The following is a 25,672-nucleotide window of genomic DNA, read 5'->3' on the forward strand; positions in this document are numbered from 1 at the left end:
ACGAGGATTGAATTTCAGCAGCGTTGCATACCCCATATTCACTGTCTGTTTTCAGTAAAAGAACCACACCGACAGGCCGCGTACGTGACACCACAGCTGACTCTTTATTGCTCAATTGGATAAGATACAGCCTATGGCAACTTTTGCTGCTTACTTAACAACTAGGTAACAAAACCACTATATTTTACTGCTATATAAAAGACAATGTAGTGTGAGATGATAACGAAAAAAACTACTAGTAACTGTCTTACAGTCTTTGGTGGTTTTTCTATCACTATATGAGAGCGTTTCCATCAGGGATGTTGTGGAAACTACTTTACTTTACACTATATGAAAGACAACGTAGGCGAACCTATATATACTTGTGACCTCCTGTATATGAACTAGTTACTGTGATACAGGTATGTATTCTGGTACTGTACCATTGTTAGTAAGTTATGAAAGATACATGTGATACAATGCATAGTTCCATTATTTTGTATTATTTTGCTAGGCGCTAGTGATAAAATCCGTAAACGGCTCGCTGTGTGTGCAAGACAAGGAAAAGCAGTCATCCTCCACCGAGGTAGCTAGCTAGTGGCAGTGAATTAGTGCAACGCGGCTTCGCTGCCTGTGATTCCCCTACGCAGAGCAGACCCCGCGTCCTTGGATCCTACAAGTCCTTGTGTTCGTCCCTACTTTTCCAGGCCCTGTTTTCCACTTTAAGGGCGTCTTGACTAGCTGTTTCAATGAACACATATACCCACTGGGTTAAGCACAGGTCACACTAAAGGAAAATACATACAATATAGGTGCATCTATGCTCTGTCCAATTACTTCAGGAATAATAAACTACATGGACTTGAGTCCCCTCGCTTCTTCGCAATGGTAAAAACGTAAGAGCAGGTACGGTTCATAATCAGTGGTTTGTCTAAACTTATTGAAAATATAAATTTGTCTATATTGCTTAGGTGCATGAAGTAGGGAAAGGAAACATCGGTTGTATCAGTCTATAAAGCTCAGCTATCTCTTTGTCGTATAATCTACATTCTAATACGACATGGTGCTCATCTTCCACGCCCCCAAAAGTGAAAAACACAACCTTCAATCAGATTCTCAACCAAAGACTCAAAGGTTGTGGGGTTGGCTCTGCGTAGGAGACTTCTCTGTGGCTCGCGCTTTCAGCCAATCACAAAGGGTCAGCCCTATTGTAGCAAATACAGCACAGCTGAAAACGCTACAAGCGAAAGGCTCCACGTAGATTTCTCACCGCCGCCAATGGTGATTTCCTTTCCCATCAGCCTCGGCACCTCCTCGTTCCAAAACTTCATGTTGGACTCGCGGATCTTGACGTCAGCAGATGACGTCACGTCTATCTTGAGGTAGGATTGGGATGACGTCACGTAGCGTGGCCAGGTCACCAGGTCACGCATGCGCGCCGCTCCGGTGGAGTCACTGGGGTCTCTGCAGGAATTCGAATGAGAAAATAAGTAAATAAACAAACCAACAAACAAGAGGCGATTATCTAGCTAACAACGACTATATATACGTGTCTTTCTAATACCTAGCGACCATATTTAATCCTCAAGCAGATGTAAGGAGCAGGCGCAGTCTCAACGTTTTGCGCGTGTTCATGTGACATTCAAGCGAAGCGTAGAAACACCAGAAAGGCACTCTAAATGTCGCAAGAGCAGGCCTAAAGCTCTGAGACTGATCCTTACATCTCATTATGTAATGTGCTAAAAGTCGACTCAAAGTCATAAATTAAGACAAAAAAATATGTTCTTGAAGCATCCTCCCCCCAAAGCCAAGTCGATACATACAGGATAAGTCTTAAAGTGTCCAAACATCCCTTACAATCTCCAAGCTCAACTTGCACCACCGTCACAAACAGGCCATGAGGACAACCGTCCATCCAGTCTCACCACTCACTGAAACATGATCAAAGTCTTCTGGTTTCCTTTCAACTGAAGTGGAGCCAGATTTGTGTTTATCAAAGAACATTTATCCACGCACCCGTTAGCGGCGAAGTTGACCCAGTACGCCATCATGTCCAGACTCAGTTCCCGTTCTTCCACGCTGAAGTCGTACTTCCAGGAGTTGCCAGTGACGTCACGCAGGAACGGGATCCCGAACATGTAGAACAGGTCGTCCCCGTGGTCGGCTCCTACGTAGGGAGGTCTTTCCGAGAGGACCGACGTGCGGTGCTGGAACTCGTACTGATAGACCCGGGAGTCGTGCGCTGGGAGGGTGGGGAAGAAAATGTTCATTTCAAAACGAAGATGACAAGTTGGATAAAAATTCTGAAAGGGATCTGTGCGACTCCAGCTGCCTTATGCTTAGGTCACATTTCCAATCCGGGGCCCGGTCGGGCAGCTTTCGGGAACGAAAAATATGATATAAAAGACAGCAAAAGACAAAAAACGTAGAAAATTAATCTAAACTACAAATTGTGTATTTTCTTGATATTTCCTTATTTTTGGCTTGGGAATGTGACCTAAGCATTACGGAGGAATGACTGTGATGCGAAAGATGTCGGTTAGTCACTCTTTTAAAATTGCTTAGGCTGCAATTGGAAAAAGGGGCCACCGCTGGGCAGCTTTTTTTTTTGCACTTTCCGTCGTTACCCCGACGTGGCCCCTTGGGGCGCCATGTGACTACAGGGTTATTTTGGGGCACGGCCGGGCCCCGTGCTGACTTAAACTCGAACCTGAAATCAATCCGGGACAGGTATCAAATAGACTTCGTGACCTAGCCGTGCGAACACTGAGAGAATGCACGGTTGGCTTGGCGACCAGTCTACCTATCACTCAACAACATGTAGCATAGTCCAGCGGTTAAGGGCCAAGAAGCTGTGAGTTCGATCCTGGCTGTTGTCGCTCGCCCGACATGCACGCTACCGGAAAGGGCCGCTGTGCTTAGGACGGGACGTTAACCAATGGTTCACTGTCAATTGTACTTGAACTAGCTATAGAGCTAGGGGTATTTCCACAGTATAATTAACCTGACATACTATAGATAGCGTCTCTCTTCTCACGACCAGTGGAAGATTAGCTCTTCGCAAAGCTTATTCTGGTTCGAGGTCACATGCATTCACTTCCTATCACCCACCTGCCACGGCCTGCGCCATCAGTACAGTCGTTGCGGTGAACCTGTTGTCAGTCATCAGCTGGATGAACTGGTCACGTGTGTAGATCAGATCGTCGTTGTCCGGGTCCATGTACTGGTCTATCACGGGCTGGACAATGGAGCTCACATCGCCGTCCTGCATGGGGATAAAACAGTTTCACCAAAATTAGCTGACGAATGCTCACTCGTCGGTGTAGTGTGGATGCCAGGCTGACTAAGCCACGCTTCTAGCAAACCTCTAACTGATCAGGCTCCTGCATGTAAGGAGCTCAACAGAGCCCTTGGTTCTCAGACACTTTAAGGTAACAATTCAGCAAGAGGACAAGATAAAGACAGAGGGTCGGAAGGAAAACCTGCATCTCTCTAGCACATCCACTCCCTGAAACTGTGTGTACCTAAGTACAGACTTTCCCCTCAGACTCTGTTCTCAAGTTCCATGCTAATTAAATGTGAAAATACAAGAATAAGTTGAATATTTGGTATACAACTTACAGGGAATTGGTCGGCAAAAATCTTCAGTTGGACCGGCAGAATAGTCGGCAGAAGAGTCCTGTCAAGGCCGTCTGCAGTCACCTCCGGGACTATGGCCAGCTGCCCGTATCCAAACTCGTCATTGGTGGTGCCCAGCAGGTAGTCTACCTCGTTTACCTGCTTCTTGTGCATCAGGTCCTGGGTTGGAAATGAAAATAAAACAATAAACTGTCATGTGGTATCTGTAGATGGGGTAGTAAACACCGATTTCCTCACTAGCTCAACTCAGGCGAAAATGAGTACCTAGTTTCTGTTGGGGAAGTCCCCTCGTAAAGGCGTCGCAAGTTGTGCCCTGGAGAAAGGCACTTTCGACACCACTTTCCTAACTCGATTCAGGCTAAATGAGTATATATCTATTTAGGTATTCCCTCTGATGGGACTTAAAGCTGGAGGTCCTGTGTTTGTGGAGAGCCACACTTTGAGCACGTGAAAGAACCCCACCTCACGTATAGGAGTATAAGTGTGAGTAAATTAGATCTTATGTATCATGGCGCGGTCGCATTCGTCGTCCTACGATTTTGATGATAAGCTCTGACAGAAACAACTGCCGACAAGGATCTAAAACAACCCTTTGCCGTAACAGGCCAGCCGAATATTGCAGGACACATGCACGACTATGTGACCGGTCCCTTACCAGTGGTAGAAATACTTTTTTCCAGTGACCTGCAATATTGCAGAATGTTAAAATTTTGTTCTGCAATTTGAAAATATTTTCTGCAAATATACAAGCCTCCATACTACAACCTTCTCAACCAGTAATAATGCCTAAATATTTATATCATATCTAGCTTTGCAACAATGCTTTAATTTCTTATTCTCTCACTCTATCTTTGATTTTTACAAGCAAAGTTTGAAACAAGAAAAGATACACATGTGTGTGAAAAATTGAGAACCATTGAATCCTGATTTTTTCATTCTGCAAATTGTTTCATTTTTCTTCTGCAATCTTGAAAATCTTTTTGCAGACTGCAGGTGGATATTTCGGACACTGCTTACTGTACAACACAGTACCATAAGGTAGGACAAGACAAGACAGGAATAGATTGAAAAAAAATACTTACCCAAAGATCATCTGCTGGTAATTCACTTCCTCCAGATACCGGCACTGGAATATCGAGGTACAACAAGTCTTTGGCCGGTTTGCTGGGGACGAGAAAAAAGAACAACTCTTGTTTAGAAAGCAACCAATGTTGTACATCAATGAATATGGCCATTATAAGAAAAGCAATTTTCAACATTTGCAACATATTAAACAAGGATGGACTACTGGTATCTTAATTTTACATGTACAAACAGACACACAGACCCTACTGTAGTATTGTACAGCATTTGTCACAGTTGCGTGGCCTAATTGGCAAGTAATCGGAGATGGGCGTAGCTAGAGCAGCCAGGAAACATGCTGCCCTATGACTATGTGCCACTAGCACCAAAACCTACAAGGGTCTGAACGAACGACAGAACGAACGAACGGCGATGTGGAACATACCTTCGCAGACAGGTCATCATGTCATCGAAGGAGGCCGTGGTGCAGTTTACCGAGGCAGCGAGAGTTTCTGTTCTTGTGAGGTCTCCTCTCCGGCTGGTCCCGAGCCCGGCCACGCCGCTCTGAGAGATGGCCCGGCGGAACAGCCCGCGTGTTTCCGGGGACATGACGAGCAGGGAGACGCCCCAGCCTCCGCCGGACTGGCCGAAGATGGTGACCCGGTCGGGATCCCCTCCGAAGTTTCGGATGTTGGCCTGAACCCACCGGAGGGCTTTAGCCTATGTTGCAAAAGAGCATAAGATTGAGAAAGCCGCCGCCAAACTGTTAAAGCAAATGCTACAAGATAAAGACGACGACCGCCAAACACCATGCACACGTTGATTTTGTTCACGGTAGCAGTACTTTTACACGTGAAACTGACCATGTCGAGAAGCGCAACGTTGCCGTCTGTCTCGGCGTCTCCGGTAGGCAGGAAGCCCAGGTTGCCCAGGCGATAGTTTATGGTTACCATGACGACGTTATGGAATGACGTAGGGATCTCGGCCGGGTAGGAGTCGCCAGTGCCTAGCGCCAAACCTCCCCCGTGTATCCACAGCATGACCTGGATAGAACACAATATGGCACACAAGAATGTCAAGAGACAACTACAAACAACACAGTACTGGTGAGTTACAATTCTGTTTAGCCAAAGAATTACTCCTCTCTCTCCGTCTCTACTTCTTCCTCGCCTTTTTCCTCTTTTTGTAGGTCTGTCTGTCTGTCTGTCTCTCTCTCTCTCTCTCTGTATCTTTCTGTGTCTCTTCCTCCCCCTCTTCCTGTCTGTCTCTCTCCCTCCCCATCCACTCCCTCCCTCTCTCTGTCTTTCTCTCTTTCACCCTCTCTGCCCCCTCTCCCCCTCGCTGCCTCTCTTATATATTTGTGTATGTCTCTTCCTCTGTATGCTCTCTAACCGTCTCTCTCCGTCTCTGTCTGTCTCTCTCTCTCTCTGCCTCTCCCCCTCCCTCTCTAGATTTCTCTCTCTCTCCCCTCCATCTCTCTTTCTCTGCCTCTTTCCCTAGCCTCTCTCTGTCTACTTACCGGCAGATCCGCAGAGGACGACACGTTTGGCGTATAGACGTTCAGGAACAGACAGTCCTCGCTGCTGCTGTTGCTGCGATAGGTGGTGACGTCGTACAGAGGCGAGCCTGGTGGAAACAGCATGTCGACGACCTGCGGACACCGGTTCCCGAACTGGGTGGCGTCCCGGAGGCCCGTCCAGCCGGCCGGGTCCTGAGGAGGACGCCATCTGGGAAGACAAGACGTTTGTCAGTGATTCTAGTCTTATTTGTAGCTTTGGATGAGAAAGATAGATATACAGCCATGGCTGCCAAACTCCACTCCACTAGAACGACCAAGTGACAAGTCAGGGGGCGCCACTGGGACCGTTGGCTATTGCAAAAGGCTACGAGATTTATAACAAAGTCAAAGTGCGACATTTTCACTTTTTTCCCGTGCATGGAGAACCCCTAACATTAAACAGCCAATTAATTTTTTTCTTGATACTTAATGTCTATTTCTATAGGCTCGTGCCATTATGCATAAACATGAACATGAAGCTCAGGCCAGGTTTTCGTATCCACACCGTATTGAGAGAAGTTCAGCGTCATTTTTGAGAAAAAAGACATTTATCATTTCATTGTTTATTCCTTGGCTGATTGGTTTCTTTGATCCACCGCATAAGACCCACCTGAGGTCCCCCACAGGCGGAGCGGCGTAAGGAATCCCCCTGAAGATGTAGATCCGGTCGAACACAGCGCCCCCTATGGAGGTTGTTGAGAACTCCATCCCGTTGACGTCTCCATACGTGGTGGTGACCTCAACTCCGCCTTGAGTGGTGAAAAATACAATTTAGCATCAACGTTCGTCAATAAAGATTGATCGATTGATTGCATGATTAAAGATTTGATTGATTGATTGATTGATTGATTGATAGGCCAATCGATTGATTGATTCGTCGATCGATCTGTGTTATTTGGTGCCTACGTAAGCGGTGGGACGACAGAACGGGAATTTTTTTAACGTTTATGTTTACGTCGAGACTTTCCTACAAGTCAAATTCCTAATTTCAAGGTGCAAAATCTGTAACCTTCAAGAACAAAGTATATCCAAGACAAAAGATTAAAAAACATTAGTTTTGCTGCAGTACCAAGGGCATCTGCCAGGAGGCCCAAAATCAATCTTGACCTTTGTGTTTACAACACTTACCAACATACCAGATGTCATCAAAATCCCTCCAGAGGTTCTTAAATGACGCTGAAGACAAATATTCGGAAACACGCTGTTTACACACACTTAGACAGACGGACACACCCATGGAGGGGATAAGGCTACCATGTAATTTGCATTTGGGTCGTCGGAGAACTTGGCTGCATTGTACACCTGCCATGACTTTTATACGGCTGCAGAAACTAGCACAGCGCACCGTCACACTGCACCGGGCAGAGAAATAGAAGGGAATGAAGACCCCAGTCAGGGCAAATCGAGACCCTGGACGAGACCAGAACTGTTTATATGCCAGGGACCTTAACCTTTAACACTGCATATGCGCATATGGGCCGACATCCGTGTACTTGTTCGGACCCCCCCCCCCCCGACACACGCGTGAGAGTGATTTCTGCTTCAATGTATTAGTCGTCGTTATCGGGCATTTGTTTGTATTGCATCCACGATAAACATCCTCACAGCGTAACACACCAGGAGTACAAACTGCGTATCCGGACAGATTTATTTGATCCACTCACACCGGGCATGCAAGACCCGTTCCTTAAGTGTAACGGGTTCTTTAACGTGCTTGAATTATGGCTCCCCTCAAACACGGGACCTCCATTTTAGGTCCTATCTGAGGGACGTCCCTAGCCTAAACGAGGCTATGTGTTCATTTACGCCTGAGTTTAGTGAGGGAATTGGTGTTAGATGCCTTTCAGAGGTCCAAGGGCAAAACATGGGGAGCTTGCAGGGGTTCCGAATCTCCGAGCACCAGGTGCTGAGTCAACAACAACAAAGTCACCGTGCTACCGTACTTGCATCGCTTTGCCTGTACTATATGGATGGTTTATTTATTATTGTCATTTCATGACACAAACATACAAAGGCAGCCTATTGGCTGAACTGAGGTATGTCTTACAATCAGTTTAAAAGCAAACAGATGTACCTACATTAAAACATCACATACCTTAATTAACAAGACTCAATTTAAAACATCTACTTCCTAAGTGCTTATCTGTGGTGCTTTGTTATTGAGAAGGTCAACCAGGTACGGTAGTGTAGTCTTTCTATATCTACCGGTTCTACATTTGAATTGCGTTAACTGGTATTTAGACCTAAGGTTCTTGCCATGGAGACTCACACGGTTTGGAGGCAACCAATTGGAGAACGACCGGCCGGCCTTTTGACAAGTTTATGGACATTGCATATTTACGTTGCGTTGTACAGCCGCCATACATGGACTAAAAGTACGTAGACACGCGTGCACTGAATGCACTGCCTCACTGCAGGAACATGCACTGAAATGCAGAGATCAAAAATACAAAATCAAGTCCAACTCACCTGCGAGTCCTAGCAGCGCCGCCAAGACGACCAGGTTCCTTACACCTGAGGTTTTAGCTGCACACCGGTCCATCGTGTTATCTCTGATCGTGTCTCAAAATCTAATAAATGCGGACTATGCTCGCGAAACGCTCTTTTATAAACGGGGTTTGCTCGGTACTAAACAAAAGGCTGATGTCATCCCCAAATTCAGCCGCGATCGTCAGGTAAATACCTCAGGTGTACTGAGTCACTACAGACTGAACAATTCGCCGCTCAAGTGCTGGGGTCATGTGCTTTGACCTGTGACCGCCAAGTCTTATATTTGCTCTTTATAAACAGTTGTTAGACCTCTTTTCTTAATCGTTATTCTTTTCCGTTTGAAGAGCTTGTTGTCTCAGCTCACTACGACAAACATAGAAGGCTACGGCTGTAAACGGTGTGTATTATTTTGGAGTTTGAATACTAGTACAATGGCACAAAGAAGCGGACGAATTGCAATATCAATCTTAGGGAACGACCTGTAGCACGTTCAGCTCTTCAAGGCAACATGACCATATATGGTCATCACAGTTCCAACTTCGCCACTCAGTTCCGAACCACTGATCACCATATCCGGGCATGAAATTACCATAAATGGATTTGTAGACCATATATGGTGAATCAGATTTCAGTTGCCAAGCGGACAGGTGCTCACTTGTTAGAGTCATTTTTATTTTGGAAAGTTGTCGTCAAAGGTTAAGGGACAATACCGGCGTCATAGTGTGAGCGAGCTGCGGCCAAATATTGTGATACCCAAAAGTTCACAGAATCTTACCCAAAATCGCCTTGGATCCCAATCGCATTTTTCACACTAAAACTCCGTTACATTTAAAGGGTCTTAGAGACCTATCTTTCTCTCATATGGCCTTAATGAAAAGATGCCTCCAGGCCGATTTGAGCTTCTCATGATGAATGAAACAAAGGTTCAAACAAAACCTGCAAACGTTAAGCGAGCTCCGAGTAACAATCGTAGCCTGCACTAGGCCTTCCTGTAGGGTATGGATCGAAGAATTCGGCAAAATAAGAATAAGTGGCCAGTAGAGTCAGCTCACGGTAAGATTGATATTTCCCCCACTGACTATGCCTGCGAATGAACCCCTATCGTTGACAAACTTCCGTGGCAAATATTTCCCTATAGCCGGCGTGGTTAGTCCGGTAGAAACTATATTAAACAGTTAACAATCGCGCAGTGATCGAGAGAACGCCGGCCGCATTGCTGCCAAACTTCAAAGCTCGCAGATTCGTCGGGCGAGCTGTTTTCCTGCCGTGTACCCCGGCTTCAACGTGTTACTGTGTGAACGGTGACGTCACCTCACAAAACGACATCCTTGTTTACCTGTCTAACATTCATCAGCGTAAAACTCGCTGAGTTTCAGAGCAAAGAAAAGACTAACTGTGAGAACTTAGTTCAAAGCACACGACCCCAGTGCTTGTAGGTACATGTATTAGTCTACACACAGGTTAAGCCACAGATAACACCAGCGCATGCATGGCAAATAAAACGTTCTTGATTCACAACCACGTACTTAACAAGGGCCGACGTTTGGATGACCGTCTGTATATCATGAACAATACGTTACTTTTGGAACCGCATTATCTCACCAAATATGTAACAATACTTTACGTTTGGGACCGCATTTTTAGCAGAAACACCTAGCTTCAGTGCATGGTGAACCAGTCAGTATTGCCCTGGTGAAGATGATAGACAGTCACGCATCGAAACGTTGGCTCTTGTTAAATGCGTGGTTGTGAATAAAGCACTTTGCTATACAGTCATCCACCGACCTGATGAACCATTTACGAACACCAGCGTTTGTTTATGAAGGGGCGTTGCGAGCAAAGTCCACATTTGTTGTCGGTACGATCAGAGACACGATGGAACGGCGGACAGGTAAATCCTCAGGTGTCGGGAAGCTGGTCGCCTTGGCGGCGCTGCTAGGGCTCTCAGGTGGATGGGTCTTGATTTTGTATCTGATCACCACATTTCAGTGCATGTTGCTCCCCTGTGTGGCACTCATTGTGCATTTATATCTGCTACATTTCATATATGGAATATACAACACAGTTAAAGTATGCAGTGTCCATGAGACTCAGAAATTTGTCAAAAGGCCGCAGTGTACAAGCTTAAACAATGTCCGATAACGACGACAAACACTGTGACAGATACCACTCTCATATATATGTGCCCTTATATCTACTAGTTTCTGTAGCCCTATATAATTGTTATGTAATGTACAATGAAAACATGTAGTACCCCAACGACCCAGTTGCGGGTCAAGGAACCAAAGTACAAGGCCGATTTATATTACATAAGTCACAAACATACCTTGTAGCCAGGTATTTGACTCGTAGCAAAGGCTCGACTCAAACTGGGCCGAAAATCAGGTGCTGTAAAACAAAATAAACGTTTTTTTCTACCTTTTCCGGTCGTGCAGACACCAACTAACACAACTAATCAATCCATTAATCGATCAATCAATTGATCAGTCTTTAGTGACGAACGTTGATGCTAAGTATGGTATTTTTTCACCCGTCCAGGCGGAGTGGTGGTCCCCACCACGCGGGGAGATGTAAGCGGGCTGGAGTTCCCGACCTCGTCTATATGGGGCGCTGTGTTTGACCGGATCCACACCTTCAAGGGGATTCCTTACGCCGCTCCGCCTGTGGGGAACCTCAGGTAGGTCCGATGCGGTAAATAGCACATCAGCAAGGAAAATAAGAATAAAATGAAAGTTGACCTTTCATCTAAAAAGATGCTGTATATTTCTCAAGGCGTTGTGGATACGAAAACCAGAGCTTTAATGTTCATGTTTTTGGCATTTAGCAAGGAGGTTAAAGCTCGTAGTAAGTTGGGTGGCCATGACTGTGTTTCAAAATCTTATCCAGTTGCTTGAGTAATTATTTTTGGCGTGTCTTATTACCTGGATGTCTAACCTTCATCAACGTATGACTGTGTGTAGTTTGCAGTCAAACCTATGAGTAAGATTGAAATATATGACAAACTTGCCTGTTCCCAGATGGCGTCCTCCCCAGGACCCGGCCGGCTGGACGGGGGTCCGGGACGCCACGGAGTACGGGAACCGGTGTCCGCAGATTGTGGACGCGAAGGCGCCGCTCGGCTCACCTCTGTATGAAATTCTGACTTATCGCAGCAACAGCAGCAGCGAGGACTGCCTGTTCCTGAACGTCTATACGCCAAACGTGTCGTCCTCTGCGGATCTGCCGGTAAGTAGACAGAGAGAGGGAGAGAGAAAGCTAGAGAGGGAGGGAGAGGCAAAGAGAGAAGTAGAGAGAGCTAAAGAAGGAGGGAGAGGCAGGGAGAGAGAGGTGGAGAAAGGGAGAGAGAGAGGGGGAGAGAGAGACGAGAGAGAGAGGGAGAGAGACGAGAGAGAGAGAGAGAGAGAGAGAGAGAGAGAGAGAGAGAGAGGAAGTCAGAGACAGGGGAGCGAGAGATAGTAACAGAGAAACAGAACGAGAGAGGAAAGCTTAAGAGGGCGAGAGAGAGAAGGGGCAGAGAATGAGGGGAGGGAGAGAGAGACAGATAAAATGGCTACAGGGAAATTGTAACTTGCAGTTGTTTGTAGCAACCTTTTCTGGTCATGCGTTCTTCAATGTGTAGATGTCTGTTCTTATGCGTCCTGCTGCGTTGTTACCGCTGTGGCCAGGTCATGCTGTGGATACATGGAGCAGCCATGGTGATAGGCAGTGCCGACACGTACCCAGCTGAGGTCCCCACGTCACTCCATAACGTCGTCATGGTAACCATAAACTACCGGCTGGGCAACCTGGGCTTCCTGCCGACCCTCGACGCCGAGACAGACGGCAACGTCGGGCTTCTGGACATGGTCAGTTTTACGTGTCGATGTAATCAACGTTATCTCATTCTGTTCTCTGATTATATAGTTTGATTGTTATGAGACCTTTGGAGAAAAGAGTTTTTGTGTGTGTTTTTTTTTTTGCTTGGGGGATGGAGATGGTGTGTTTGTTTATGAGCGTACGTCCTGTAGCTGTAGATCTGAATGAGGGACGAAATCGTGTAGGGGGTGGTTATAGTGTAGCATTTAATTGAATAGTTTGGCGGTATCTTTCTCAATATCTTATGCTCTTTTTGATTATAGGTGAAAGCCCTCCAGTGGGTGCAAGACAACATCCGGAACTTCGGAGGAGATCCCGACAGAGTCACCATCTTCGGTCAGTCCGGCGGAGCCTGGGCCGTCTCCCTGCTCGTCATGTCCCCGGAGACACGCGGGCTGTACCGCCGGGCCATCTCTCAGAGCGGCGTGGCCGGGCTCACGACCACCCGGAGGGGAGACATCACACGGACGGAGACTCTCGCTGCACGGGTAAACTGCACCACGGCCTCATTCGATCGGATGATGAGTTGTCTGCGAAGGTATCTTCTATATGTTCGTTCGTTCGTCCTGACCACTGTAGTGACTAGTGGCACATATATACTTAGTATAAGGAAGCAAGTTGTCTTGCTGTTTAAGCAGTGTGGGATATTTTTTTACATGAAGGGGTTGCTAGTCCCTACCCCTTGACGTGCTTGACGTGTTTTTGACAGGAGAGTTTCTTTATTTCTCCTCCTAGCAAACCGGCCCAAGACTTGTTGTTCCTGGAGATTATCCCGATAGTCGGAGGACGTTTTTTACCAGACGATCTATGGGTGAGTTTTTCTTGTCCTGTCTCACGGTCCTGTGTTCTATTGTACTGTAAGGGTCTGGTAACAAATGTCGTACGATCTTCATACGAGCACATACTGAGGGCATTTCTGATATGTCCTGCAAACTGCAGCTGTCTTGTTGCTGGAAAGGTTGTTTTAGATCATCGTTGGCGTGGCGGTTGGTTGCGTCACAGCCTGATTGAAAATTCGATATCAAAATCGCACGATGTGACCGCGCCCTAAAATGCTTACACCGAGGTGGACCTCTGATGATGATGATGATGATCCACTGTGTTCTGCAGCTCAGGTAGTTGTGGAAACAACCTCTGGCTGCATTCAGTCTTTCTTCAGATGGAGCTCTACTCTTATATTATAAGTGTGATGGGTTCATTAGCGTTCTCGAGGTGTGGCTCTCCCTACACACGGGACCTCCAGATTTCCTTTCCATCCGAGAGGACATCCCGAACAGATCTAGAAGCTTGATACTCACCTAGGTCGAGTGTGGAAATCGGTGTGCCTTTTCTAAAGGGTCCTTTCATCGGGACCTGCATAGGGTTAAAACCCATAACCTCTAGTAGCTACAAGTTCTGATTTCCAACCAAACTACCCTAACCACAAGTCCACTAGATGCCACATGGCAGTTTATTTTATTTCAAGTTTTTTTTCAATCCTCAATACATGTTCGGTCCACACTCGACCTACTCGCACTTTGTGGAACTGTCACAAGAGTCTGGGCGGCTGCCATTAGGCGCCAGCAGGTGACCTCAATACGACTTTCCCCAACCAAAGTCAGGTACCCATTAACACTTGGGTGGAGTGAGGAAAGTGCCTTTCCCAAGGGCACAACATCAGGGCATAGCAGTGGTTTCGAAACCGGGACCTCTTGGTTCTGGGCGAAACACCCTACCGATTGCGCCAGACGATGCCACGCAATCTAGAGCCTTGATACTCACCTGGGTCGAGTGAGGAAATCGGTGTGCCTTTCTAAAGGGTACGACATCGGGACCTGCCTAGGGTTCAAACCCAAAACCTCTAATAGCAATAAGTTCTGATTTCCAACCCTAACAGCATGTCCACTAGATACCACATGGCAGTTTCTTTTGTTTCATTTTTTTTCTTCAATCCAGGACCTGATGTACAAGAAGAGGGTTAACGAGGTAGACTACCTCCTGGGCACCACCGATGACGAGTACGGCATGCTGCTGTCTGTGATTCCGGGTTTTGGTGAGGACGGCCTAAACAGGACTGTGTTCGAGGCTATTCTGCCGGCTCAACTTCAATTTGATGCCGACCAATTTCCTGTAAGTGTTTCGCTTAGACCCCATCAATTCAACTTGTTGTTCCTCGGATTTTCGGATAAGTGGGGAAGTTGATACACAATATCGACAGGTAACAGAAGGAAAAGATGCTTTACTCTTTTGTCAAATTGGTGTTACTTGACTACGCCACGAATAAAAGTCAAATAGTTATACTGATGAGTGAGGACTCACCAGCTAATTCATGGTGAAACTGTTTTATTCAACAGAAGGGGAATGTGAGCGCCATTGTCCAGCCGGTGATAGACCAGTACATGGACCCGGACAACGACGACCCGATCTACACACGTGACCAGTTCATCCAGCTGATGACCGACTGCAGGTACACCGCACTGACCGTATTCATGGCGCAGGCAGTGGCAGGTGGGTCTTCAACTTTTCCCCTGGGTTGGTTTGAGTAGATTGTTAGTTTTTTATGTTGATGGGGTTACGTACTATCTTATAGAAGGTGGTGAGTCACACTCGCTGAGTATGACCATGTATGTATGTTTAGTTGTTTACTATGTAGAAGTTGGTGAAGTGGGCAACCCGTTACGCTGCAGGTCCTAAGATCTTCACATTCCCCAACCTGTACGGATGGTCTAGTCATAAAGTATGATTGGATTTATCGAAGATATCGTCTATGGAAAGGGAAAGGGATCTCGAACCAGTTTAGCTCAAATGAACTCAATGAACAGATGAGCTACTCTTCCACTGGTCGTGACAGAGAAGACAGACGCTATGTACAGTATTTACAGGTTCATTGTACCGGGGAAATTCCCCTAGCTCTTTTCGACAAGCACAATGAACAGTGGACCAAAGCTTAACGTCCCGTCCTAAGGATCTTTAACGGTAGCGTGCATGTCGGGTGAGTGACACAGCCGGGATCGAACCCGGGGCTTCTAGTTCCAGAGGCAAGATCGCTAACCACTGGACTACGCACGCTGAGCCAACTAACCGTGCATTTTTACGCCGCGGCCGTAATCTGTTTTGGGTTGGGCCGACTACTCTCTCAGTGCAGCCAGGAGCAATCTCTCAGCAGACGTATCGGTCGAACTTATTTGCGTCCTATTCTACGTTACATCTGCTTGATGATTAAGCCTGTCGTTCTGAAACTTAAACTTTCTGTCCCTCCCTCACAGCGCACAACACCCGGGTCTATCAGTACGAGTTCCAGCGCCGCACGTCGGTCTTCTCGGAAAGACCTTCCTACACAAAAGCAGCCCACGGCGACGACCTGTTCTACACGTTCGGCATCCCGCTCATGCGTGACGTCACCGGCGCCTCCTGGAAGTACAGCTTCACCCAGGAGGAGAGAGACCTGAGTCTGGACATGATGGCGTACTGGGTCAACTTCGCCACTAACGGGTGGGTGGATAAACACCCTAACGTTAGCTGAAATGAAAGCAAGGGACTTTATTAATGTATTGATGGTGCGGTTGGACTGTCGCCCTCACTGTCATTTTATGAGTTGGAGAAGATTGTAAGGTTTGTTGACAATTTACGACGTGTGACTAGCTTCATGTCCTTAATCGCCGAGACTGCACAGATCCTTCCATCTGCTTGGAGATTAGCTTTGATGGCTTTGTGTAGTAGGAAGACGCATAGAGTAATCGCAATTGCTATATAATTTCTTTGTTTCTTTGTTTGTTTGTTTGTTTGTTTGTTTGCTTCTTTCAAAGAATTTGTAAACACTGCAGGTCCAAAGCTGTGGAAGACGAAGCACATTTTATTTCCAATTGTCTAGTTAATCATGACGAAAAAACCGAATTGTTTAAAGAAGTTATCACGAAATGCCACAACTTTTACACATTCATTGACGAACAAAAAACGTTTTCCTCTTAAAATCTCAGAACCCACAAATTATAGGAAAAGGTGGGACTTTTTTCTTCCACTGCATCCACAAAACAATAAAAACCAGCTTGTCTAGATATAGCTAGCTCTGAGTGCGTAAGTAGTCTATTGTTACAGCAATGTCAGTCACAGTTCACTGTTATGCTTTACTATAATATTTCTACTACGTACCTTCGGGCATGAACTTGCGATAAACTTTTCTTTGTTTTCTTATTTTCTCACTCAATTCTTACAGTGACCCAAATGACTTCACCGAAGCAGCGCGCATGCGTAACCTGGCGACCTGGCCGCGTTACATGACGTCATCCAAATCCTACCTGAAGCTGGACGTGACGTCATCTGCTGACGTCAAGATCCGCGAGTCCAACATGAAGTTTTGGAACGAGGAGGTGCCGAGGCTGATGGGAAAGGAAATCACCACTGGTGGCGGGGAGAAATCTACATGGAGTATTTTGCTTGTAACATTTTCAGCTGTGTTACATTTGCTACAGTAGGGGTGACCTGGTGTCACAACGATATATAGGTTCGCTAACATTTCTTCAGACATAAACGCGCAGTCACTGATAGAAACGCCACCAAAGACTGCAAAAGTCTGTGTTTTTTTTGTTATTATCTCAGACTGAATTGTATTCTGTATAGTGGTTTAGTTTTCTAGTTGTTAAATCAACAGCAGAAGTTGCCATATGCTGTATCTTATCCAATTGAGCAATGAAAAGTCAGCTTTAATGTCCCGTACGCGGCCTGTCGGTGTGCATCTTTTACCGAAAACAAACAGTGAATATGAGGTATGCCACACTGTTGGAATTCACTCCTCGTGAAAGTTTCGACGACTTTTGACACAAGGGCGTTGTGTTACTTATATCAATACAGTAAATTCTAGTTGTATTGTTTTACATAACGCATGTGTGTTTGTTTCTCATGGCATGTGGCTGTAAATATTTGAATATGCAGAGTGACAGGAAGTGGAAGATGGTGTAACCGGAGACTGGCAGGATGAGAACCCGGTTCCATAGTTGGTTCTGCAGAAAGGCAGGAGAATGCATAGAGATCTAGAGTGGCCTAAAGTTTAGGTCAAACATAAATGCGTTCACGTATCTTCAAGAGCATTGGTTAGCTCAAGACTTTTTGCTGAGGAAATTACCCAATGCAGAGCTGTTACATTGTAGAGAGACACTGTAGAACAAACAGCAATAGAAAGGAGAAATTTTTATTTGTCGCCACAAATTGTACCCGTCATCCCTTGCGCTTGAAACGAGGCTTGATTTCGTGAATACCCCGTACTCAAAAACAGTTTTAAACATAATGGCGGTATTGCGCCTTTACACCGGCAGGTATCGGCTCATTTGTACCGCGTTTGCCGACTTTTAGCGCACCTTTTTAGTTAACTTGTCGAGGATTTGGGAAAAAAATTGGTGCAGTTATCCGAAATTGGTGACAATGCGCGGTGCAGTTATGCGGAGTCACTAACAATGCAGTGAATGGGAACCGGTTCGGGATTTTGGGATTTGGTGGAATTAAATGGAAGGTGCGTTTATCCGAGGTGCAATTAAGTGGCTTCGTCTGTATTTGGTTGGAACCGTGATGACCAAGTATGTTCATCATGCCTTACAGAGCGTGAGTATGCTATAGGTCGTTCACCCAGGCAATCAATCTTGCAATCTGCACGGCTCTTTGTGGAATTGACCTCAAAATTCAGAGGAATGTACACGTTTACAACCGTAGCATTCTCCCTATATGTTTGCCCTAGTTTCGAAGTGAAAAACGATAAGGCACGGAGGTGTAAGACCCCTAATGAGCCAAGATAAGACTAACGGTCACAGTTCAAAGTACATGACCCCAGCGCTGGAGCGATGGATTCCCTTAGTCGGCACAAAGGTGAATGAAGGGTCGTAAACACTTGACACTGCCGGCTGAATTGGCAAATGACTTCATCGTTTGTGTAACACTGGCGAGCAAAGGTTTATAAAAGGACGCTTCGCGACCATATTCCACATATAGAGGTAAGATCAGAGACACGATGGACCGGCGGATAGGCAAAATCTGGAATCTGTTCGTCTTGACGGCACTGCTAGGCCTCGCAGGTGGGTTCTATTTGATTACTTTCGTCAAGAAGTTTATATTTTAGGCAGTGTTTGTGTGTGTTTGTTTGTGTGTGTGTGTGTGCATGTGTGTGTGTGGTGTGCATGTGTGTTTGCGTGTGTGTATGTAGTGTGCATGTGTGTGTGTTTGTGTGTGTGGTGTGCATATGTGTGGCATGTGTGTGTGTAGTGTGTGTGTGTGGTGTGCATGTGTGTTTGCGTGTGTGTATGTACTGTACATGTGTGTGTGGTGTGCATATGTGTGTGTGTATTGTGTGTGTAGTGTGTGTGTGTGTGGTGTGCATGTGTGTGTTTGTTTATGTGTGTGGTGTGCATGTGTGTGTGTAGTGTATGTGTGTGTGTGCATGTGTGTTTGCGTGTGTATGTGTCCGTCTGTTCGTCACTACGATAACTCAAGAACGGCTGGATGGATTGGTTTTATATTTGGTGTGGGTTGTGACAAAAACTGGAAATGATTAGATTTTGGATCCGCTGGTGGCCTTCTACTGCAGTGCAGCTGGACATCTGGTTTTGATATCTCGTGTTCTAGACATGCTATGGTCATGATAGTAGATTAGGTAGATAGCTCTTGTTCCTGGAAAGAAGTTGCAGAATGGAACAACTTGGGGTTTTGTGTTGACATCTTTCAAAGAGGGTAGCTTAAGAAGGAAAACAAAAGGATTTTCAATTTAGACAATGGTCACCACATTCATGAATTTCGCTCCCCGTAGTGCACTGTGCACTTGCGCCTCCTTCATTTATTTCATGTATGTCAAATGTGCAACGTAACCTGTAAATGCAGCGTCTCACGACCCAGAAACTTGTCAAAGGCTGCATTGTACAAACAAATGCCCGATAACGACGACTAACACACTCTCATATATGTGTGTCAGGGGGTGTCAGGGAGGGGAACCTTATGTCTCGACCAGCACACGGGTTCTGTAAAAGGGGAAATGTTCTCGGGGATTTAAGTTCGCGGTGACCACAAAACCCGGGAACACATGTACAAAACCACCTTAAACCAGCGAACAGAATTAGCCGCAGTGTACAAGTTATACCAAGGAGGTTTTATATAAAACCTCCTTGGTTATACCCGGTAACGACGACGAATTTCGTGGTAAAAACTTATCATATTTAGGTGTGTGTTAGTGTTGGACTTGTGGCGTTGTACAATCAAATTTACTTGTTTCTGTAGCCTTCTAAAAGATGTACACAACAAAGCCATGGAGTTCCTCGACGACTAAATGCGAGTTACAGGGTAGCCTTAAAGTTTCATCAGTAACAATTAAGTGATCGTTGCTTCTGTGCCTTGTGCCCAGGTCTTTGACTGGTAGGAAAGAGTCGACGTCACTTGACCCAAATTCAGTTGCTGTAATCTATAACGCTACAAGTTAACTCTTTTTTTTTACGATCGTGTTGTTGTCTGACATCAAATGAGACAGATCAATCGACTGATCAATCCATCAATAAATCGATCGTCAATTAATTGAGTGAATTTCATTGATAAAGGTCGATGAAAACTTAACACTTCTCACACATCCAGGCGGAGTTGTGGTTCCCACCACGCATGGAGACGTCAACGGGATGGAGTTCCCGACCTCGTCCATAGGGGGCGCTGTGTTCGACAGGGTCCACATCTTCGCGGGGATTCCTTACGCCGCTCCGCCTGTGGGGGACCTTAGGTGGGTATGACGTTGTAAATCACTGTAAGAAATGCCTGTTCTCAAAACAGACGAGGAATTTTTTAAGGCAGTGTCGTTATATAAACCAGAGCTTTATCGCATCTTAATCGCATAATGAAAAGTAATAAAGGGGGCAGTTGATAATGAAAAATAAACACGTTTAACGCCCGAGGTTCCCCATACACGGGAACTTCAGTCTCAACACCAGCTCCTGTATTTTTTCGTGTCAGCAGGGCCAACCATCTGTTATAACTAACGTTCTTTGTAGCCAAACCAATGAGTAAGACCAAGGAGGTTTTGTAAGACTGAAATAGGTGACAAAATTCCCAGCGCGATCGCCGTCTAGTGGAATGGGGCCTTATTAGACGTCATTGATTAAGGGGCAAGTGAGTAAAGTCGGGCAGCCCTGGATCTTTCAAAGAATAAATGACGATCTTCCCTGTTCCCAGATGGCGTCCTCCCCAGGAGCCGGCCGGCTGGACGGGCGTCCGGGACGCCACCGTGTACGGGAACCGGTGTCCGCAGGTCCGGGAATCGACGGCTATGACAGGCTCACCCCGCTCACCTCTGCACGAACTCGCGCATCGCAGCAACAGCAGCAGCGAGGACTGCCTGTACCTGAACGTCTATACGCCAAACGTGTCGTCCTCTGCGGATCTGCCGGTAAGTAGACTGAGAGAGAGACAAAGAGCTAGAAACAGATAGAAAGAGAGTATTGGGGGAAGAGGGAGTGATAAATTTACAATCAAATTTTGGTGCAGCTTTCACCTAAACAAACAATGAATGAGTGAGTGATCTCCCACTTCGCCGAATATCTTTTCTTGTGAAAGTTTCGCAGACTTTCGACACAAGGACGTTTTTTGCCTAACTACATATATGTCAAATACCTCTTTGTCTCTGAGTTGGGTAGCTAACTGCAGATACACACGTCCGCAAAGTAGCAAATCTTCGTATCAGAATCTCCAATTCTACACTCAATTTTTGGTGCATCTTTTACCGAAAACAGTGAATGTGAGGGATACCTCGCTACTGAAACTCAACCCTCCCGAGTTTCGACGACTTTTGACACAAGGTCGTCGTTTTACTTTTATCAAGTTTATCAGGTTTGTGTGTTTGTTTGTTTGTTTTGGCGTAGATATTTGAATATTGTAGACTGACAGGATGGAGACTCGCAGAATAACAAACCGGTTCCATACTTTCCATAGAGAAATGCACAGAGAGAATTGGTAAGTACTTAAAGAATGATGGATGGAACAAGCAATACGCAAAAGCTCAGGAGGTGTGAGATGTTTGATTCCTTGTTGCTGTACGTTATGATGTGAAATACTTTGTTCTCTGCCCAGGTTATGCTGTGGATACACGGGGGAGGCCTGGCGTTAGGCACTGGCGACTCCTACCCGGCCGAGATCCCTACGTCACTCCATAACGTCGTCATGGTAACCATAAACTACCGCTTGAGCAACCTGGGTTTCCTGCCTATCCGAGACCCTGAGACAGACGGCAACGTTGCGCTCCTCGACATGGTTAGTTACAACAAAAAACACTGATTCATTTCGTTGCACTGGAAAGGCTTACTTTAATTTGTTCAACAATTGTCCTGTTTTCAAACAGAGAGATTCTCCTCATCATCTGACATTAAAGAACTACAGCTTTAGAGCTCATCTGTGTTGGCAGACTTCCTCCTGAAGCAGAATTTTAACTGTAAGCAACAACATAAGAAAAGGCTAAACAGTAAAGAATTCAAATAAGTTTAACAGCTTTTTCTTAAACTCATGCTCTGGAACGAAGGAGTTATTTTTTTGCTTCTTCAAAAAGTTCTCAAATAGTATTTTTCTAATCATAGACTAAAGCCCTCCAGTGGGTTCAGGCCAACATCCAGAACTTCGGAGGAGATCCCGACAGAGTCACCATCTTCGGCCAGTCCGGCGGAGGCTGGGGCGTCTCCCTGCTCGTCATGTCCCCGGAGACACGCGGGCTGTTCCGCCGGGCCATCTCCCAGAGCGGCGTGGCCGGGCTCGGGACCACCAGGAGGGGTGACCTCACAAGAACAGAAGCCCTCGCTGCACGGGTAAACTGCACCACGGCTTCCTTCGACGATATGATGAGCTGTCTTCGAAGGTACGTCCTACATCTGCATGTTACGTGTTAAAAGTCTAGATTACAATCCTACCCTCACCGTATGGCGCATAGGGCGGTGCCTCTGATACATTACTTGTCCCTAGGGTCATGCATCTTATTCTGACCGGGTACCATCCTCCTTTGAATCTCCCCTCTCGCTTTCTTTGTCGACTACGTAGGATGGTAGCCAGGCTACACACAGCTGTGGAGAAGCCCACAGTATGCAGTGGGATGTTGTTGTTTTTTATACATAGCCCCAGTCCTGTCTGTGTCTGCGTGTTTATGTGTTTGATTAAAATCAAGAAAATATCCGCTCATGTCTAATATGCCGAAAATATTGAAATTTGTGTGTGTTTTTTGTGTGGCATACACTGGTTGTGATTGTGCAACATTAATTTTTGTTTAAGGGACATTTTGTTTCCTCTCGCCCACAGCAAACCAGCACTAGAATTGATGACCTATGACCTTGAGAATGACCCTGTACTTGCAATAGTCGGAGGACGTTTCTTACCAGACGATCCATGGGTATGCTTTTTTTTTTCAAATTAGAAATCTAGCCTTGTCTTGTCTGGTCTCAACTCCATTGTTTTACGGTAAGATGTAGTGATATCTGCTCACACCAGAATAGACCCGCTGATGGTGTGGCCCTCCTCGAACACGGAAGGACGTCCCTAACCGAAGCTAGATATTCATCTTTATCTGATGCATGGCCGGGTCATATTTTCAAAGTACGGACGACAAATACGATATAAAGGACTGCAAAACACACAGAGCGTACAAAATATCAATCCTTATATTGAGCTATGTATATTCTTATTCTCAAACAGTCCTGTCGGGCTCCGGCTTGGAAAAGTAACCCTAGCATGAGTAGAGTGAAGAAATCGGCGTAAAGTGTCTTTCTTAAGGGCACAGCATCTGGAACTGCTATTGCTTCAAAAAGAAAACTTCTAAATTCTGATTCCCGAGTCCACAGGATACCGCTTAACAGTCTAACGTGTTTTTCTCTGCCCAATCCAGGACCTGATGCACAAAAAGCAGGTTAACGAGGTAGACTACCTCCTGGGCACAAACAATGACGAGGTCGCCTACTACTACGGGCCGGTGGTTGCAGACGGCCTGAACAGGACTAAGCTCGAGGCTATTCTGCCGACCAGCCTACAACAAATTGCCCACCAATTTCCTGTAAGTGTTACGCCTATGGCAGATCAATAGACCGATCCTGTCGATCACCATATCGAACGAATAGAAGACCCATAGAACCCCCTGTTCTATTCAGCCCACCTCCGTCAAAAACAGCGTTGGTGGGGCAGAAATGGCACGTGTAAAGCAGGGTACGTATATCTGGGACAGCTTTTCCACTGTGTTGGTGGAATGCATGCACAAAAACGAATTTAAAAAGAAAATAGATCGGGCACTCAAGGAGAGGAAGCTTGTACCACATGCTGACTACTACAAAGTCCGCTAGCGCAGAGTTTCATATCTTCAGTTACTGGTGTGTGAAACTGGTTAACTTGAAAGTGAACAGGGAAGTGAAAGGATGCATTTTAATTCTTAGTTACTAAATACCATGCAGCTGTTATGCATGCAGTCAATACAGTGGGAACCCTGTCACAGATATATGAACCCTGTTTTACACGTGCATCGGCTGGTTGTCAAAAACTGGGCGCTGATGCCCACCGACAAAGGGAAAGCTATGCGGCGCATACCGCTTTAACATTGACCGAAAACATTACGCTCTCACCGTAACTACACCTACCCCCTCCTTAAACAACTCTACCCGGTGGATACAGCCTTCAACAAAGAAGACATAGCATTCTTATTTGGCCCGCTCTGAAAGGGTTTCAGTGCCACAAAAGCTAAAAAGTCAGTGGCATTATTTTCAACCTAGCCGCGGCGGCCATGTTTGGTCCGTCAAACCCTGTTTTTGACGGAGGTGTTAGAAATCGAACAGGGGGTGTGGCTTTGGGATCGGTCTATTCAATTTGTAGGTTCTCGGATTTAACTGCTGGACTGGGAGATCAAAATGAAAACAGACTCTGAGGGGAAATCTGTCCCTTGGACAAGCAGTTCCATGGCCGTGATGATACGGGTGTTATATTATTTACCACACGGGCTTCTACTTGTATCACTCGAGTTTTTATAGGATCATTCGCTGTCGAACATTTGAATATCGGATTTAGACGTTGTAATTGATGCTTGTAATTTTTTTTCTTTGTGGACACCAAATTTTCTCAACTTCTGGCGCATTTGGCATTCAAATTTGGGCTTTTTTCGGGTGGAAGTGATACATAGAATGCAACAGGGTGTATTCTACATTACCCTCGCATGATACGGAATGCACCGTGTTGTATTCTATATATTCAAGTGGGCCTGGCATAAGAGGATGTGGCATCCTGGCTACACCGACGCGTGAGCCTTCGTTAGCTGATATTTTTTGTGAAACTGTTTTACTCCTCAGGACGGCAATGTGAGTTACGCTGACTACAATAGTCCGGAAACACTAACCGACACACAGACAGACAGACAGGCAAGCACACAGACAGCTGAACCCGTTTTATTCCTCAGGACGGCGATGTGAGCTCCATTGTCCAGCCCGTGATAGACCAGTACCTGGACCCGGACAACGACGACCCGAGCTACATACGTCACCAGTTTCTCCAGATGGGGACTGACGCGTGGTTCACCGCGCCGACCGCACACATGGCACAGACACAGGCAGGTCAGTCAGTAGCTCAAAAAGGAGAACTTTATTATCTCCAAGTAGTTGAGGGTATGTCTGTTTGTGTTTCCGAATCTTTGTAGTCAGCACAATTCAAGATCCACTCAATGTATTATCATGATATTCGGTATGTGGGTAGCTGGTAATGGGAAGGCGAAGGTCAAGGTCGATTTTGGCCCCCCTGGTATGTGACCTTGGTACTGCAGCAAAACTTTAGTTTTTTTTAAATCTTTAGAACTTGACCTGCTATGGTCTTGATTTGTTGGTGGCAGATAGCTTGTGATGTAAGGAAGTCGTGGTGTAGGCTTGGGCTCCCTAGCAGCTTACTCTGGAACTGCAGGGGCTTTTTTGTCAAATTGCCCAAGGAGATTAATTGAGGAAAGGAAAGACGGATTTCAATGATATTCAGTATGCAGGTAGCTTAGACAGATGTGCATTAGGTTGACATGCAAATTATGCAAATTGGGACTTAATTTGCATGATTAATGAGGAAAGTCTATATTTACATAAGTGCTAATGAGAAGCCTTCTCTCTG

At 45.9% G+C, this 25,672-nt stretch overlaps 3 protein-coding genes across 3 annotated transcripts in view; 2 read left to right on the forward strand and 1 right to left on the reverse strand.

Annotated features, from left to right (window-relative positions):
- Positions 1–480: 480 nt before the first annotated feature.
- On the reverse strand, positions 481–9,134 carry LOC136437159 (fatty acyl-CoA hydrolase precursor, medium chain-like). Its single transcript, XM_066431641.1, has 10 exons — positions 8,708–9,134; positions 6,849–6,987; positions 6,200–6,407; positions 5,544–5,723; positions 5,126–5,400; positions 4,701–4,782; positions 3,601–3,777; positions 3,091–3,244; positions 1,996–2,221; positions 481–1,443 (listed from the first exon to the last, which is right to left on the reverse strand). Exons 1-10 carry the CDS (start codon positions 8,778–8,780, stop codon positions 1,185–1,187), a joined length of 1,773 nt encoding a protein of 590 aa, XP_066287738.1. The 5' UTR covers positions 8,781–9,134; the 3' UTR covers positions 481–1,184.
- Positions 9,135–10,603: 1,469 nt separating this feature from the next.
- Positions 10,604–17,275, forward strand: LOC136437160 (fatty acyl-CoA hydrolase precursor, medium chain-like). Its single transcript, XM_066431642.1, has 10 exons — positions 10,604–10,676; positions 11,267–11,405; positions 11,746–11,953; positions 12,394–12,573; positions 12,847–13,121; positions 13,319–13,394; positions 14,519–14,692; positions 14,917–15,070; positions 15,829–16,054; positions 16,776–17,275. Exons 1-10 carry the CDS (start codon positions 10,604–10,606, stop codon positions 17,032–17,034), a joined length of 1,764 nt encoding a protein of 587 aa, XP_066287739.1. The 3' UTR covers positions 17,035–17,275.
- A 109-nt stretch (positions 17,276–17,384) lies between these two features.
- LOC136437161 (uncharacterized) overlaps positions 17,385–25,672 on the forward strand; it is a 33,335-nt gene continuing 25,047 nt past the window's right edge. The window contains exons 1-3 of the mRNA XM_066431643.1: positions 17,385–18,621; positions 20,162–20,300; positions 20,750–20,963. Coding sequence (XP_066287740.1) covers positions 18,558–18,621; positions 20,162–20,300; positions 20,750–20,963 — 417 coding nt within the window. The 5' untranslated portion in view covers positions 17,385–18,557. The remainder of the gene's footprint in view (positions 18,622–20,161; positions 20,301–20,749; positions 20,964–25,672) is intronic.

The sequence above is a fragment of the Branchiostoma lanceolatum genome, chromosome 6, assembly GCF_035083965.1.
Source record: "Branchiostoma lanceolatum isolate klBraLanc5 chromosome 6, klBraLanc5.hap2, whole genome shotgun sequence".
Classification (NCBI taxonomy): domain Eukaryota; kingdom Metazoa; phylum Chordata; class Leptocardii; order Amphioxiformes; family Branchiostomatidae; genus Branchiostoma; species Branchiostoma lanceolatum.

Coding starts and splice junctions, on each gene's coding strand:
- LOC136437159 (XM_066431641.1), bottom strand. CDS start 8,780: ATGGACCGGTGTGCAGCTAAAACCTCAGGTGTAAGGAACCTGGTCGTC. Junction 5,401..5,543: donor ACGTTGCGCTTCTCGACATG/GTCAGTTTCACG, acceptor TTTGCAACATAG/GCTAAAGCCCTCCGGTGGGT. Junction 4,783..5,125: donor ATGATGACCTGTCTGCGAAG/GTATGTTCCACA, acceptor TCTCGTCCCCAG/CAAACCGGCCAAAGACTTGT.
- LOC136437160 (XM_066431642.1), top strand. CDS start 10,604: ATGGAACGGCGGACAGGTAAATCCTCAGGTGTCGGGAAGCTGGTCGCC. Junction 13,122..13,318: donor ATGATGAGTTGTCTGCGAAG/GTATCTTCTATA, acceptor TTCTCCTCCTAG/CAAACCGGCCCAAGACTTGT. Junction 13,395..14,518: donor TTTTACCAGACGATCTATGG/GTGAGTTTTTCT, acceptor TCTTCAATCCAG/GACCTGATGTACAAGAAGAG.